This window comes from Neolamprologus brichardi, chromosome 14 (assembly GCF_056152115.1).
Source record: "Neolamprologus brichardi isolate AB-2024 chromosome 14, ASM5615211v1, whole genome shotgun sequence".
NCBI lineage: Eukaryota > Metazoa > Chordata > Actinopteri > Cichliformes > Cichlidae > Neolamprologus > Neolamprologus brichardi.
The window spans coordinates 892,501-910,340 of record NC_142117.1 but is presented as its reverse complement, the minus strand read 5'-3'; the positions used below and the strand labels follow the sequence as shown (position 1 = coordinate 910,340).

At 42.1% G+C, this 17,840-nt stretch overlaps 2 protein-coding genes across 2 annotated transcripts in view; one reads left to right on the top strand and one right to left on the bottom strand.

The window, feature by feature from the left end:
* Nucleotides 1–8,684, bottom strand: part of LOC148098670 (protein NLRC3-like) — a 133,838-nt gene extending 125,154 nt beyond the window's left edge. Inside the window, exons 1-6 of the mRNA XM_087850556.1 lie at nt 8,538–8,684; nt 5,590–5,719; nt 5,232–5,333; nt 4,168–4,246; nt 3,827–4,028; nt 1,872–3,672 (exon numbers count right to left, since the gene is read on the bottom strand). Of these exons, the coding sequence (XP_087706682.1) occupies nt 1,872–3,672; nt 3,827–4,028; nt 4,168–4,246; nt 5,232–5,333; nt 5,590–5,708 (2,303 nt within the window). The 5' untranslated portion in view covers nt 5,709–5,719; nt 8,538–8,684. The remainder of the gene's footprint in view (nt 1–1,871; nt 3,673–3,826; nt 4,029–4,167; nt 4,247–5,231; nt 5,334–5,589; nt 5,720–8,537) is intronic.
* The window catches only part of LOC148098668 (acyl-coenzyme A thioesterase 11-like), a 175,479-nt gene that overhangs the window by 89,994 nt on the left and 67,645 nt on the right, over nt 1–17,840 (top strand). The window lies entirely within an intron of this gene.

The window sequence follows — 17,840 nt, the reverse complement described above, 5'->3', positions numbered from 1 at the left end:
ATCAAGTGACAAGTTAAATGAACTCTCCGACAAGTTACAGAGACTCAGTCTGGGGGGACAGAAAATTTTTTTAAAAGTCCAAGTGGTAAAGAGATTAGAAATGTGGCAGATGATTATAACTTTAGACTAAAAAGGTCCCTCTCGCTCATATATATATATATATATATATATATATATATATATATATATATATATATATATATATATATATATATATATATATTCTTATGCTAATTCATAAAGAAGTCAGAATATGACTTCATCTGACCTGAACTTTTCCAGGGTACACTGTGGACTCTCCACTGTAGCAGACAGAAGCTTCACTGCTGAATCCTGCATGGTGTTGATACTCAGGTGCAGCTCTCTCAGAATAGAGGACTGGGAGCTGAGAGCAGAGGACAGAGCTGCACAGCCTCTGTCTGAGAGGTCAGGGACACTCAGCCTAAAAACACAAAAACAAAATAAAGACATAATCTGAAAAATTGTCATTTGATAACAAACTGTTTGTGATTAATTTAAATCACTTCTTGTGTTGAACCTTTGAAGGAAAGGCAAATGCCAGTGTGCATTACTATTTATGGCTAAAAAACGTTTTAGTTTAAAAATGTTCCCTGTGTAAATATAAAGACCTGGAACTTGCTCATTAAATGCTAAACAAAAACAAGTGATGACTCATTCTGTGAACAGGTGATAGGCAAGACTGTAAGCATGTAGCAATGAGAGGGAAGGCTGGCTCATATCCTGGTGAGTGAGGGTTAGTTACTCTAGGAAAAGGTCAAGATATGATTGAGAGATTCTGGGAGACTGAACCAGTGAAATTTTCATGGAAATTATTTCAATTAAAGCAGATATAGTGATTAGTCCTTCCATCAGTCGTCCACAAAGCAGTGAGATAAAGTCTCAAGTCTCATTCTGCACAGTGTAAATGTCAGTGTCCTCCAGGTCCTCACTGATCATTGCATTCTGTCACAAATTGTCATGGTTCACAGACTGTGTACAGTCGGAAATCAAAGTGCACGACATAGGAGAGATTGAAAAACAATCAAGCATGCAGATCTAACAACAGGAAACCAGAAGAAACACGAGGAATATAATTGATTCAGCAGCTGCAGATCCTTGGAACTGTACTGGTGAGGCAGATTGTAAATAATAGAAGTGAACTCATCTTCAGCTGAGCAGTGCACTGATGCAGAGCAATAAGACCACAGGAGGAATGAGGGAGTTGATCACCTATGGGTCCATCACAGTCTTTGAACGTCTTCAGTCAGTACAGAATCATGCTGCGAGGCTTTTAACCAGCACATGAAATAGACTGGACATTACTCCAGTTTAATCTCTTCACACTGGTAACCAGTTCATTTTAGGCGTTATTTAAAGATTTAGTCCTTACTTTTAGTCCCAGTCTATATTTCTGACTTTCTACAATCCTACAGCTCTCCTCACATCTGAGATCTTCCAGTCAAAGGCTTTTACTGGTCCCACTAACTCATTTATTCAGACTCTAGTATTCAGAGTGGCCTTTAACTAGTTTTAGGCTGTATGATGTTCAGTGTTTGCTGTTTAATGTTTTTATCTTCTGTGTTTTTTATTGCCTGTTTCTATTGTAAAGCACTTTGTGGTTTTTGACCTGTGAAAGCTGCTGTATAAATAAATTTTACTTACAGGATGATTCTGGACATGACTTTGATAAAAGCTGACACCCAGATATGTTTAAGACACTCTGACATTTACTGCTGCGATCAAACATTAACTATAATATACTGTATTTAGTGCTGATGATCATGTAAAAAAATATGTTTAGGTTTTTAAGGGTCCATCACACATTACACTGTTTATGTTATAAATAAAAGCCTGATCACATGTTTACTCACAGAGCTTTGTTGGAGGCTTTGACCACTGGCAGCAGCCTCAGAAGAGCCTCCTCTGAAGCAGAGTATTTCTGCAGGTCAAACACATCCAGATCTTTTTCTGATGACAGTAAGATGAAGACCAGAGCTGACCACTGAGCAGGAGACAGTTCATCTGTGGAGAGACGTCCTGATCTCAGGAACTGTTGGATCTGCTCCACTAGAGAACGATCATTCAGTTCATTCAGACAGTGGAACAGATTGATGCTTTTCTCTGCAGACAGATTCTCACTGAGCTTCTCCTTGATGTACTGAACTGTTTCCTGATTGGTCTGTGAGCTACTTCCTGTCTGTGTCAGCAGACCTCGTAGGAGAGTCTGATTGGTCTGCAGTGAAAGACCCAGGAGGAAGCGGAGGAACAAGTCCAGGTGTCCATTTGGACTCTGTAAGGCCTTCTTCACAGCAGTCTGGTGAAGTGATTGGAGTTTTAGTTTGTTAAATAATTTAGACCATGTGGAGGTTGTTTGTTGTTCTTCTAGCAGATTGAGTCCAGAGTTGATGAAGGTCAGATGGACATGAAGAGCAGCCAGAAACTCCTGAACACTCAGATGGATGAAGCAGAACACCTTGTCCTGGTACAGTCCTCTCTCCTCTTTAAAGATCTGTGTGAACACTCCTGAGTACACTGAGGCTGCTCTGATATCGATGCCACAATCTGTCAGGTCTGATTCATAGAAGATCAGGTTTCCTTTCTGCAGCTGATCAAAAGCCAGTTTTCCCAGAGACGCCATCATCTTCCTGCTCTCTGGACTCCAGTGTGAATCTGTCTCAGCTCCTCCATCATACTTGACCTTCTTCACTTTGGCCTGAACCACCAGGAAGTGGATGTACATCTCAGTCAGGGTCTTGGGCAGCTGTCCTCCCTCTCTGTTTTCCAGCACATCCTCCAGAACTGTAGCAGTGATCCAGCAGAAGACTGGGATGTGGCACATGATGTGGAGGCTTCGTGATGTCTTGATGTGGGAGATGATCCTGCTGGCCTGCTCCTCATCTCTGAATCTCTTCATGAAGTACTCCTCCTTCTGTGGGTCAGTGAACCCTCTGACCTCTGTCACCATGCCAACACAGTCAGGAGGGATCTGATTGGCTGCTGCAGGTCGTGTGGTTATCCAGAGGCGAGCAGAGGGAAGCAGTTTCCCCCTGATGAGGTTTATCAGCAGCACATCCACTGAGGTGGACTTTCTTGGGTCAGTTAGGATTGTAGTTTTGTGGAAGTCCAGAGGAAGTCGACACTCATCCAGACCATCAAAGATGAACACAACCTGGAAGTCTTCAAAGCTGCAGATTCCTGCTTCTTTGGTTTCAGTAAAGAAGTGATGAACAAGTCCCACCAAGCTGAACTTTTCCTCTTTCAGCACATTCAGCTCTCTGAAAGTGAATGGAAACATGAACTGGATGTCCTGGTTGGCTTTGTCTTCAGCCCAGTCCAGGCTGTATTTCTGTGTTAAGACTGTTTTCCCAATGCCAGCCACTCCCTTTGTCAGCACTGTTCTGATTGGTTCATCTCTTCCAGGTGGGAGTTTAAAGATGTCTTCTTGTCTGATTGTTGTTTCTGGTCTGTCTGGTTTCCTGGATGCTGTTTCAATCTGTCTGACCTCATGTTCATCATTGACCTCTGCAGTCCCTCCCTCTGTGATGTAGAGCTCTGTGTAGATCTGATTCAGAAGGGTTGGGTTTCCTGCTTTAGCGATGCCCTCAAACACACACTGGAACTTCTTCTTCAGAGCAGATTTAAGGTTACGATGACAAACTGCAGCTGGAAGTTCTGAATAATAATAATAAAAATACAACTTCATCAAATATATTTTACAAAACGCTGATGACATTTTCTGACCCACTGAGAAATGACTTAACACACTGGTGTCATGAGTGTCTCATTTATCTAACAGCTTAAAACCTTAAGTAAGAAATCCTCTTACGTCTCTGCAGACGGTCAGCCAGCTCCTCCTGCTTCATTCTCCTCAGGAAGTCCACTGCGATCTTCACAAAGGCCTCTCTGCTGCTCCTCTGCTCATCATCCTCCCTCTGAAACTCCAAGCACTGGGGCTTATTTGGATTCAGAGCTTTCTGGATCTTCTTCAGCTCGTTCTTCACAAAAGTGATGATGTTGTCCTCCAGCAGCTGGAACAGAATACTTTATGAATGAGCCAAACATCAGATCCATGTTGGACACACTGACAATCCACTGGTCTACAAAGAGCAGCATGGAGATGACTGTGGACAGAATAGATGTAACAGTAGTTGTTGTACATGTACAGACCATAAACATGGAGTCCAGCTGTGTTTGATGCTGCTGGGCAGATTGACCACTGGGAACCTCTGAGCTCTGCTGGTCCACTCTGTGGAGGAACCATGAAGGATTAGATCAACACAGGAGAAAGATCCATTCTGCTCAAATAACTTCATTTGAATCAACTTTGTCAAGTTTTAAACCCTCAGATTGTGAAAATATTTTTACTAAGTTTATGAACATCCTTTCAGTGGTGATGTCAGGGATGATTTTGAAGAAGCTCATTAAACTGATCCATCAGCAGATCACTGCTCCAAAACCAGAACATGATCTGAGGTCTCCCTCCACCACCAGAACACCAGCTTTACTAACGTGGTAGATCAGTGTAGTACAGATCAATAACTGATGAGTCATTTGATCAAAATCACTGAGTGCTTCACATCTGACCCTCTGATGTTTCTGTAGACATTTTGCATATTTAATGAATGGCTGACAGTTTTACATTCATTCTATGAACACAGTGGAAATGTTGTGTTATAGTCTCCATGTTTTTACCACCATCATAAATTCTTAAGTTCACAAAATTAGATTCTTTTTTCACAGCTGAAAAACAACAACATTTATTCTCTATTGAAATCTGCATCGTCCACTCCAAAGGTCACAATCTGAAGGTAACATCTGGTTTTGTTCCCTGTGATTAAATCTGAGCATCAGTATGGTGGGATTTATCCACTACATCCACACCACTGTGGTTCAGTGTTGTCCTGATGGAGTCTCATTAACAGCAGCCAGTATGATCCAGGCTTTAGCTGCTGGGTCTCTGTGTGACCTCTCAGACTGTTTAACAGATCAGACACAAAGAGAATCAGAGCAGCTCTGTTCTTTAAAGACAAACATGAACCCACTCAGGTCACACTTTCCCCACAGATATGAGCATCACTGTCCTCAAACAGCAAATGACCAAGTCTAACATTTGGATCTTTTCTCTTTCATTGTTTTCTTTTTAATGAATCTTTGTAACAATCTGAGGATGTTTCAGGTCATATTTATCCAGGAAACACAAACATGTAAAGGAGTCATCACAGCTCTCTGACCTCGTTGGTTCAGGTTCAGCACTGAAGACTGGAGGTTGATCTTTGGACCGGTCACTCCTCACAGACGGACAGCTGGACCCTGCAGACTGTGACCTCTGACCTCTGCAGACACAAACATGATTGAAGCAGCTGTGATCACACAGACTGCAGATAATGCAGCTGTTTCCTGTCAGTAACAGTCCTCTTAGATTAGAGTTCAGCTTTTTACAGGAAAACTGGACAAAACTGATTTTTGTTACAAATTCATTTTCATTTCCTCTCAGCTCACAAACACAGTCAGACAATCAACCAGAATCAACACTGATTATAATGTCAGTGCAGAATTATTTCTGTAACTCAGTGAGTTCAGCTCTCTGACCTCGTTGGTCCAGGTTCAGCACTGAAGTTTGGATTTTGTTCTTTGGACCGGTCACTCCTCACAGACGGACAGCTGGACCCTGCAGACTCTGCTCTGTCCTCCTCTTCCTCCATCATCATCTTCAGTCAGTCTGAGAGGTAAACCACAAACACTCAGTGAGTTCACATTAACAGGAGTAACTGAGTTACAGTCGCTGACCTCTGACCTGTCATGTGACCTAGAATGACCTAGACCTAGATGAGTCACATGATGATTGATCATCATGTGACTCATTGAGTCAAGTGATCAATGGTGGGTCAACAGTATAACAACAATATAAACACTTATTTCAAGGAGGAAACTGAGAGCCTTTCCACCAGGAACACAGACACCTGGAGCACAAACACCTGGAGCACAAACACCTGGAGCACAGACATCTGGAGCACAGACACCTGGGGCACAAACATCTGGAGCACAAACTCCTGGAGCACAGACATCTGGAGCACAGACATCTGGAGCACAAACTCCTGGAGCACAGACATCTGGAGCACAAACATCTGGAGCACAAACATCTGGAGCAGCATGTTGATGCTGTTGGTTGAGATCCTGAAGACTGAAGTCCAAGCAGCTCCAGCAATGATCCACTGATGTGTTTTTATTCCATGTATGAATGTTGTTATTGACAGAGATGGCGTTTATGTGTCAGTGATGCAGTGACTGTTGTTGTTAACTGTACAGGCTGGTTAGACTCTATGAAACAGATCATACAGATCTCTGCATGTTAGAAGAGACTATTAAAGGTCATGAAGGAGACAAAGGCAGGGAGGCGTCCTTTACAGCTAAACAGCAGAGTGAGAGAACAGCCAGCACCTCTACATTTATCACATTATACAGCACATGTATGATACTGACAGGGATGATAAGAATTTAGTGATTCTGATTCCATCATTGATATTACTTATCGATTCTCAGTAGCTCTGCTTTGACAGTCACCACCATCACTGAGCAGCATATCAAAGACATTTGTGCACATTAACTGCATGTTGTGGGTCAAATGTTTGTGCATGTTGGAGGCATTTCCTCTTTGTTGTGATCAGTGTTGGTCATTACTCAAAAAAGTCATTATTACACATATTACACAGAACAATTATTAAAAGTAATGGAGTACGTTACTTCATTACTCCTCATAACAGTACTTTCATGTTACTGTGTAAAATGAACAAATGAGCATGTAACAATCTAAAGCTGAGGTACAGCCCCACACACCAACACAGATCCTGATGAGGTCACGTGATCTTTCTCTGAGTGTTTATAAATCAAAGATGAAACAGCACAAAGACACTTATGGAAGAAATATAGCATCATCAGAATTCAACTATTTTTAGACATTGAATTTATAACACAAAATTTTTATCCTCCAAATTTCCCTGCAAAAATTGAACTGCAAAAGTGATGAACTTGAATGACCCAAGCAATCAGCACTAGATGGAGTCGAGCGGCTCTCAGCCAATTAAATTACGCTGTTTGATCACATGACACCATTAGCCAATAGTGTGTCTCCTAAAAGAGAGCTGTTTAAAGGTGAGTGATTAAGTTTTTCTCCTAAATAGAGATTATTACAGAATGCCTAGTCCTACTTAAAATCCCATTTATTTTAATTTTATTTTATCATCTACTCGAACTAAGGAAAACGTTTGACTAACTCAAAGACAATTTCCACGCCTCCCCTGCCTGTCTGCAGAGGCAGTTTTGAAAACAAGGCAAACATTAGAAATATTAAAATGGAAATATAGGATTAATATAAAATACAATTAGGGAAAATGTAAGGAGCACAATGTAAATGATATTGTAAAGTCATAAAAACAGCATACTCCGATTAAAAGAAACATGTAATTGGGTAGGATGATAATAATAATAATAATAATAATATTAAAAAAAACATGTACAAGATGGGCATGTATACTTGTACCCAGAATTTAACAACTATAAAGTTGTAGCATGCCAGACCATCTTGATTGAATGTTACTTCGCTCCACACAAGTTTTATGGTAGACATATTCATACTGGTATCTAATAAATGATTAATTCTTAGATTTTATCAAACGTTAATTTATAAATTGTTTCTGTCTTTATGTGTTTGTTTCAGATTATGCAAGATGAAATTATTCAGTCAGCAAGACACTTGCTGCAGTCTTTCTAAAGTAAACCTTGTATTCTGATTCATCACAGCAGTAGTTCGGTTGGATGATGTCAGCAACTGCAGCTGAGAGCCGCTCAACTCGATCTAGTGCTGATTGCTTGGGTCATTCAAGTTCATCACTTTTGCAGGTGAATATTTTTGCAGGGAAATTTGGAGGATAAAAATTCAGTGTTATAAATTCAATGTTTAAAAACAGTTGAATTCTGATGATACTTTGTTACCTGTTCAGGTTCAGCAGCAGCAGCTCACTTTATCACGGTGCTGGTCTGGGGTCAGTGTTTACTCAGCTTTGACGTCACTCTGGGTTCTTGGCTAGCTTAGCGTTAGCTTAGCGTTAGCATGCTGTGTGGCTAACTTAGCGTCAGAGCTCTGCAGGTGTCTCGTGTGTAAATATTAATCACAGTGACAGTAAAGGAGGTAAAGGGCTGTGACGTCATCACGTACGCTGCGTCCTCTGCGGGCTCTGAGTGAACTCACAAAGTACAAACTACAAGTACACAAACACGAACGTAGCTCAGAGTGGCGGACACACTCGGCCTCGTTGGTCCAGCTGTGAGTCCGTTACCGTGAACTATGGAGCGGCAGATTTGTGCTGAACTAAGCTGCACACAGCTGATGTTAGCCAGGAAAACATTACACACTGACTTTAATGGAGAGACCGGAAATACAAACACACACAGTTTGTTGTGTGAAGAAATCGAACATGAGCTGAACAAACAGTAAAGTTCCTAAAGACAAACTGTTAAAGGAGGAAACAAAGCAAACTTACAGTTTCTTCACACACCAACAACAAGCTCCACTCCACACCTGGACACTAAACACGGACACACAGGTGAGCTGCTTCCTGGAAGGAGGCGGGGCTCCACCTGAAACTCAGCACAGGTGGGAGGGGCTCAGCTCTGTGTGTGCTGATGTGTTAACTTTAAAAATATGCCGTCTGACTGCTCAGACTGAGTCAGAGTAAAGTTCACATGCTGACGTGTGGAGACATGAAACCTTGTTGTAGCTGCAGGTGTGAACACACTGATCCCAGATCAGCTCTGCTGTATTTGTAACATGAACATTTCTGCTGCAAAGCTTCAAATGTTCAGCATGTTTCTCTGTTTCCAGTCTATAGATCCAGTCACACTTTCTACCTTCACCTGTGCAGGAAAGACTGAGAGCAGAGCTGAAACCAACCGTCCAATCAGTGAGAAGCATCAACACCTGAGCTTCATTCAGACTCTGTTATTGAAGATGTTGTTGGTACAAAGTTCATCTGCTGCTCACATGAATCCATGAAAGATTTATTTCTCTGAATGTTTCTTCAAAGCTCATTTCAACCTGTTGAAGTCATGAATGAAAGTGCAGACTGAGAGTGGATCACATGATGTGTAAGGTGTGTCATGTGACATGTTCAGTATTGTCACACATGTCTCGATTGTCCCTGATATCATAGCTGCTCAAACACTGATGATTATATTCAGGGCTGGACTGGGACAAAAAATCGGCCCAGGCATTTTGACTACCCATATGGAAAAGATATTTATAAATCTTATAAAGTTTGTATCTGTCTTGTGTGAAACTTGTATGAAAAGCATACAAGAGTGAAAACAGATTTAAGATCCCGTGAAAAATTATATAATGAAACTTGTATGTTTTGGATACTGTTGTGTGCCCATCTTATTGCTAAATTAGGCAGAGCACTCTGAATTGAATCAGGACATAAAGCACGGTCTTTATCTTGCTTTATTGAATACTGTCCATCTAACAACTAGCCACTTAACGGGGCCTCCTTCGGACAACAACATCCGGTTCAAAAGTCATCACATTAAGACATAGCCATATATCAATACATGACATCCCCCTTTTCCTTAGACTCAAACTTTAGTCTTAATAACTTTGATGTCTTTTTTTCTCTTCAACATTGAACATTCTTTCTTGTCTTACTTTCTAACAATTATATTTTCTAACTGTCTCACCACACGTACCCCCTTTTTTCCCCCCAATATATACATGTCGACATACACATATGAACTTGCAACTTGAAACTTGCCCATTTTCAGTTACCTCTTCACCTTGACATATTATAGTTTATTTCACCACAAAATCACGAAACCTCTCAGGTATCTTTTTAGTCCTCTGTGATCTACTTGATCTCTCTGGCCCCTGGGAGCCCTCTTGTGGTGTTGGAGTGAAGGTGTCAGTCTTTGTGGGTGTTTCACCTTCCTCCCTTTCAGGTATTGTGTCGTAGTGTCCTTCTCTGGTCTCATTTGTCTCGTATTTCTTCACATGTGTGGTATTCCGGTGATAGCGAGCTCCTGTTGGTGATTCAATGATGACTTGGTTTCCAGTTCTGCTTACAACTTTGTGCGGTGTTGCGTTGAATGGTGTTGTAAACTTGTCCACTTTGTCTTGTTGAACCAGCACTGTGTCTCCCGTGTCAACTTTTGAATGCTCAGCTCCCCTTCGTTCATCAGCATAAATCTTTGATTTTCCTTTCTGTTCAGCGTCTCTGTCACGCACGTCCAACTCCGTTGTTTTTGCCTCACTGATATTCGGTAACTTTCCTCTCATTTTGCGGTTGAACAGGAGTTCTGCTGGACTTTTGCCCATGGTTGGATGTTCAATGCTGCGATAAACTGTTACATATTTTCTTAGCTCTCGCTTCCAATCAAGTCCTTCGGCATGTGCGATCCTGATTCTTTTCATCAATGATGCATTTTGCCGTTCCACTTCTCCATTTGCTTGAGCCCATTTTGGTGTAGTTCTTATATGTTTGATTCCATTAGTTTCACAATATTCTCTGAACAGCTCAGATTTGAACTGTGGGCCGTTATCAGATTTGATTGTAACTGGTAGCCCATGTCTGCTAAATATACAGTCAATAGAGTCAATGACTCTTTCAGCAGTTGTAGATTACATCATACTCATAGTACCGACTGTAGTAATCTATCAGTACAAGTATTGAGTGGTTCGAAGGTAGCGGTCCCAGTAAGTCTACCGCCACATCTCCCATGGTCCATCCGGTAAAAGTGTTTCTCAGTGGTTCAGGTCAGGGTTTTAATAGTTTTGCAATTTTCATTAGTTTTTATTTTTATTTAGTTTTGACTTCAGATTTTCAATTTTATATCAGTTTTAATTAGTTTTTACCAATTGTTTGCTAGTTTAGTTTAGTTTTTATTTTTTTGAAAATCCTTAGTTTCAGTTTAGTTTTGATTCGTTTCAGTTATAGTTTTAGTTGTGTTTGCAATAATTAAGTGTAACAAAATCCCAGTTTCATCATATCAGTCATTCTGCTCATCCTTGGGTATGTTGCTATTCCAGCTACCATACTGCACCCTGGACAGGTCGCCTGTCTGTCGCAGGGCTAACACGCAGAGACAGACAACTCACATTCCCACCTATGGGTTCTTTAAATAAATAAATAAAGGCAGATGAACAACCATTGATACCAGGCAACTATAAAATCTATATCTTGGCCCCAATGAGACTATTAACTCTCGCAGCACCGGGTGTTCGTAATTTTGGTTCAAGTGAATTGATAAACTTTTTGAAGGTAATTGACTCACACAGTTGTGTAGATATCCCCGTCCTGTTGTCTCGGGATGCATCACGCTGCCTTGCCTGGGGTTAGCTTCTGTTTCTGGGGATGAGGGTTGAGTGTGCTCCCTTACCTTCTCAAGGTAAGCTAGGTTAGCCTTCTTGTGTGAGCTTTTCAAGTGCACTTTAAGGTTTGTGGGATTTTTTTCCCTTTAGAAATGTCCCTCATAATTTGTCTGTTTCCACTACAAGACACTTGCTTTATCCAAAACACAGTCATATTCAAAGTAATCCCAAATTGGACTCTTTCTCCCGACTTTTCCTGACATGATTCTGCACGTGGACGGAGCAGCAACACAGACGACTCGACTAACGTGCTGCCACCTGCTGGCATAATGAGACACAGCAAGAAAAAACCCTGGAAACTAAACTTCATTTTCACCCTTGACTCTTGTATGACACGCACACATCAATGAAAGCTAAACACATTTTTGCTATAAATTCAGTTAATTTTAGTTAGTTTTGTGAACACTCATTCCAGTTTTAGTTAGTTTTCCTTTTTTTGTTTTTATTTTTATTTCCGTTAACGAAAATGTTTTTTCACTTCTAGTTTTTGTTATTTTGTTAGTTTTCGTTAACGATAATAACCTTGGTTCAGGTGGATCTGGTCTGGCTACTATTTGACATCCGTGACAAGCTTTACAAAACATTTCTGCAGCTTTGTCCATCCCTGGCCACCAAACCTTTGTTCTGAGATGCTGTTTGGTTCCAACAATTCCTAAATGTCCTTCATGAGCCAGTGAAAGTGCTTGAGCTCTGAGGTTTTCTGGCAATACAATGCGCAAAACTATGTAGCCGATGACACACAGTTCATTTGCAATGGGTGCATATGTTTTGCATTTTTCAAAGTGTCCATTTTCAATAGCTCTTTGCACTTCTGTTAATTCTGAGTCTGTAGCAGAGGCTTCTTCAACCTCTCTTGTTGTGAGTGCTTTTGGAGTAGCATTAACTGCAACAAATCTCACATATTCTTCAGATTCATGCTTATGTATCTCTTTTGACGTGGTGTCAGACAGCAGTCTTGACAGTGAATCCGCAATGTTTTGTTTTCCCGCAATGTGCACTACTTTAAAGTCACATGGTTGCAGTCTGAGAACCCATCTTTCTATGCGTGCACAAGGTTTAGATCTCTGGCTATATATGACCTCTAATGGCTTGTGGTCTGTGATGAGGTCAAACTTCCTGCCATACACATATGGATGTAGTCTCTCACATGCCCATACCAGTGCTAGGGCTTCTCTTTCTGTTTGAGAATATCTTCGCTCACAGTCTGTTAAACTCCGACTTACGTAGCACACTGGTACCTCTTCTCCGTTTTGTATTTGTATTAGCACTGCGCCCAAGCCTACAGGGCTTGCATCTGCTATGACTCTGGTTGGGGCTTCTTTGTCAAAATAGGCTTGGGTACCCGCTCTGGCTAACTCAGTCTTTAGTCTTTCAAATGCTTGCTTTTGTTCTGGCCCGAATGTAAACATAGTTTCTTTTCGAGTTAAACGTCTAAGTGGTTCAGAGAGTGTAGCAAACTGTGGTATGAACCGGCTACTGAAGCCTACCAGTCCCAGAAAGCTTCTCACCTCAGTAGCATTCTTCGGTTCTCGGGCTTCCACCACAGCTCTCACTCTTTCTTCAGTTGGGCCGATGCCTTTCTGTGTCAGCAGTATTCCCATGAACACGAGTCTGTCCATGTTGAACTGGCACTTCTCTGAGTTTAGTGTCAGGCCAGAGTCAGAGAGTCTCTTCATCACAGCATGCAGGCGCTTATCATGGGTTTCCTGGTCTGGCGCGTGTATGATTACATCATCTGAAATGTTCTCAACTCCTTCAATGCCAGCTAGTGCATTGGTGATCTCATGCTGATATTGCTCACTAGCTGATGAGACTCCAAATATTAGCCTTTTGTACCGGTATACTCCGTTGTGCACTGCAAATGTAGTGATCTCTCTTGACTCCGGGGTAAGCTCTAGCTGATGGTATCCCCACTTGAGATCGAGTTTGGTGAAGATTGCAGAGCCGTTTAGTCCTTGCAAGATTTCATCCACAGTGGGTATGGGGTATGGGGTATCTTTCCCTGATAATTGCCCCATTTGCTTTTCTCATGTCTAAGCACATTCTGATATCTTTGTCACATTTCTTTGGGAGTACCACTACAGGATTTACCCAAGGTGTAGGTCCTTCTACACGTTCTATAATGTCCATGTCGATTAGTTCATTGATCTTTTTCTCCACTGCATCCCTCAAATGATAAGGTATGCGCCTCAGTGGCTGTGCTACTGGTTTCACATTTGGATCAATGTACAGGCTGATCTGTTTGGTGTTTAGCTTTCCTACTCCTTTGCACATGTTTGGATACTTTTCTTTAAGAGTGTGCTTTAAATCTGTGACAGCCGCCACATTTTCACCTATTTTCAACACTCCTAACTTTATGCCAGTCTTTTTCCCCAGGAGTGGTTCACCATTACCTCTAATCACAATAAATTCAGCCTCTTCAGTCCTGTCACCAATCTTGATTTCGCATCTGAATGTACCTTTAACCGTGAGTGCCTGTGCTGAGGAATATGCATATAAATTCCTCTGCTCTTTGGGTACATATGAGTGACATTTTATCTTTTCAGCTTTTAGCTTTTCCCATATGTTTTCTCCCATTACATTACTTGTAGCTCCAGAGTCAACTAACATTTTCAACTCTATTCCCCCAACAGAAAAGGTAAGTTTCTCAGGTACATTATCATCATTTACAGTAAATGCATAATCATCTTGTTCAACAGCATTCACATTTTGTTTCTTTTGTCTTTTGGTACGACACATTTTTGAAAAGTGGTCCTTACCATTACACTTGTGACATGTTTGTCCTCGTGCTGGGCATTTGGGATCTTTGCCCATGTGCTCAGTATAACCACACCTGTAACACTGTCTGTCTGTTTTATTATCATCTCTCATTTTTCCTTTTGGTCTGTTGTTCTTCTCTTTCTTTGCTGTAAAAATCTGGCTGACCGTGTCCTCTCCTTTCTTTTCCCCGGCGACACTCATCGCCGCCATCTGCTCCTCCTCCACCTCCAACGTGCGAGTTAGGGTTAAGCCCGGACCCTCCTCAAGCAGCTTTCTCCTTACATATTCAGAAGTGCATTTACTCAGGATAGCGTCCCGTATCTGGTTATCATTGTCACCTTGAAAGTCACAGTCTTTTGCAGCTCGCCTTAAACGTGTACAAAATTGTTGCACAGTCTCACCTGGTGTTTGGGACAATTTGTGGAAAGTTTGGCGTGCGTATGCTGCATTCACTTGAGAAACAAAATAAGTGTTGAGTGCAGTCACTGCAGCGGTGTAATCCTTTGCCTCTCCCGTCTGTGGTAGAGTGGAGAAGACGTCCTGCACGTCCTGTCCGGCCAAGTGCAGTAGAAGAGCGCGTCTCTCTGTAGCATTATCCGTCAAAATAAGACCTTTCCCATCAGCAAACAACTCGAAGGATGTTAACCACCGCGTCCATCTCGGTCCGAGCGTAGCTGGATCAGTGTAGCAGGCGAACGGTTGAATACCCGACTTTTCCATGTTAGCCCACAAGTTTTTCGCTAACACCGTGAAGCCGCTGGGTCTACTTCTCACAAAAACAAATCCAGGTCCGTGTCATCCTCGTCGCCATTGTTGTGTGCCCACCTTATTACTAAATTAGGCAGAGCACTCTGAATTGAATCAGGACATAAAGCACGGTCTTTATCTTGCTTTATTGAATACTGTCCATCTGACAACTAGCCACTTAACGGGGCCTCCTTCGGACAACAACATCCGGTTCAAAAGTCATAACATTAAGACATAGCCATATATCAATACATGACAGATACTTACTAAAACAATATATGAAAGTAATGAGAAAGTGGCCACTTTCATGAGTAAATCATATAAGGCTCACGTGATTTACTCATTTCTTTTCCATATGGGTAGAGACCGGCCCACCAGGTATTATAGGAAAAACCATAAATCCTTTGAATGAAAACAAACGCTGTTGTCAAAGTGATGGACACTGTCTTGTTGGTATATATGTATCAATCTAATAAACTTAAACCTACACCATCCTCCCTATTCTGCTGTTCTAAACAGTACCTGAAAGTAGACTGCTTGGTGGAGTTAACCTCCTGAACTATCTACAACACATGGTGAAAACCTGAAATTAAGACAGAGAAGACTAGAGGTGAGACATGATCATTACTGATTACTGATGACAGATTTAGATATATTTTCATAAACCATTCATTTGCCACATTAATAAACAGCATGGCAGGGCAAAATATTTTTTCTAACATGGCAACCTTTAAAAAGTGAGAGGAGAGAGAAAGACAGGTGAGAAAGAATAAAAATGAAACTGACTTTTTGATGGCATTTTACACACAGTACTGGTGCAGTATCTAGAAAATGTGGGAAAATACTGGCAAAATCAGCTGATCATTGATCAGTTTCATGATTGAAGTAGAAACAGGAGAGAATGAGAGAAGAAGAGGCAGCTGTGCAGCAAAGACAGAATAACTCCAGCTTTGTGTCTTTTTCATTTCAGTGTCGTACTTTCCCTGAGTGCATCATTACACTGCAGCTCCACCTGAATCTGCATATATTATATAATATTTTTTCTAACATTTTCAGCGTTAACTAGATTTTAAAGCCTCATATGTGTATATATGTATATATATACACACATACACACACACACACACACACATACATATATACATATATGTATATATATATACACACACACATACATACATATATATATATATATATATATATATATATATATATATATATATATATATATATATATATATATGTATGTGTACATATATATATATATTTATCCTATATCCTGTTCGTGACGCCAGCAGCTGGATAGCGTAGTGGTTAAACTACACGCCTTTGGAGCAGAGGATCGCAAGTTCGATTCCTGCCTGGGGCGTCTGTATCCAGTAAGGGTCCTAAGGCTAGACCCCTTATGCTAAGCGAGCCTACCGCAGACATGAGCGAGACAGATAAATATGAAGGCATGCCGGCTCGGACGTCGCTCGGATCAACAAGGTCCGCGTCAGGTGTTGAGGAACCAGGGCACCCTGACGAGAAGTGGGCTACTGGAACAAGAAGGCATCGGTGGGCAAGAGACGAAAACAGGGCGTTGTTGGAATGCTACTACGCAAGTAACCCCGGCGGAAGGGGCTACATGAATAGGATGAGGGACCTATGGATTCTTCGATACCCAACATCCACAATGACGGCGAAACAACTAGTAGCTCAGTGTTCCAACATTCGAAAGAAGGGACTGCTCTCACAGCTAGAGATTGACGAGGTACAACATAAATGCTACGGCAAGGAGGAGTCAGGACGCCAGGTCAGGGGGGAGATATCATCACCCCCACCCGAGATTGGGTACATAGCCCCAAGTGCGACAGGAGAAGGATCATTGAGTGCGAGAGGAACTGACCTGAAAGATAGGATCATGGCCAAGCTTGAAACCTGGACCCCCCGTAGCCGGTTACCAAGATTACGTGAAGTACCCTCAGAAGGTCTGCTAGATTATGTTAATGCAGCACTACGGACGATACCTACAGCCACGATTACCGACACTAACAAGCTGATCTACAGTACGGCAGCAGTGATCAGTGAGATGCTTGGCTACAAGTTGAACAGCCACAAGGGGCAGTACCCTCCATGGAGAAGGAGGCTAGAGGGCAAGATCAAAGTAGCACGGAGGGAGGTGAGCCAACTAACGGAGTTGCAGAAAGGTGCGACAAAGAAGGTGCATAAGAAATACAGCAAGCTGTCCATACCTGAGGCCTTGGAAACTGCCAAGCAAAGACTCACAGCCTTGGCCAGCCGCTTGAGGAGGTACACCAGAGAGATAGAAGGCAGGAGAATAAACCAGCTGTTCTCCACAGAACCAGCAAAGGTGTACTCTCAGTGGCAAGGGAACAATAATAAGAGAACAGCACCACCAAGGCTGGAGACGGAGCAATACTGGAAGAGCATATGGGAGAAGGACGCAACCCATAACGGCAATGCTCAGTGGCTAGTGGATCTTAGGGCAGACCATAGCGACCTCCCTGAACAGGGTCCAGTAACCATCACAGTGGCAGATATCCAAGAAAGGGTCTCCAGTATGAAGAGTTGGACAGCACCAGGGCCCGACATGGTTCACGCCTACTGGCTGAAGAAGCTGACTGCACTCCACGAGCGTCTGGCAGCACAAATGAACCAGCTGCTAGTTGATGAGAGACACCCGGAATGGCTAACTGAAGGTCGGACGGTCCTGATCCCCAAGGACCCCAAGAAGGGACCAGTCCCCTCCAACTACCGACCAATAACCTGCCTCAGTACTACATGGAAGCTCCTGTCAGGCATCATATCGGCTAAGATGAACAGGCACATGGGTCAATACATGAGCGGGACACAGAAAGGACTTGGCAAGAATACCAGAGGCGCAAAACACCAGCTACTGGTAGACAGAACAGTC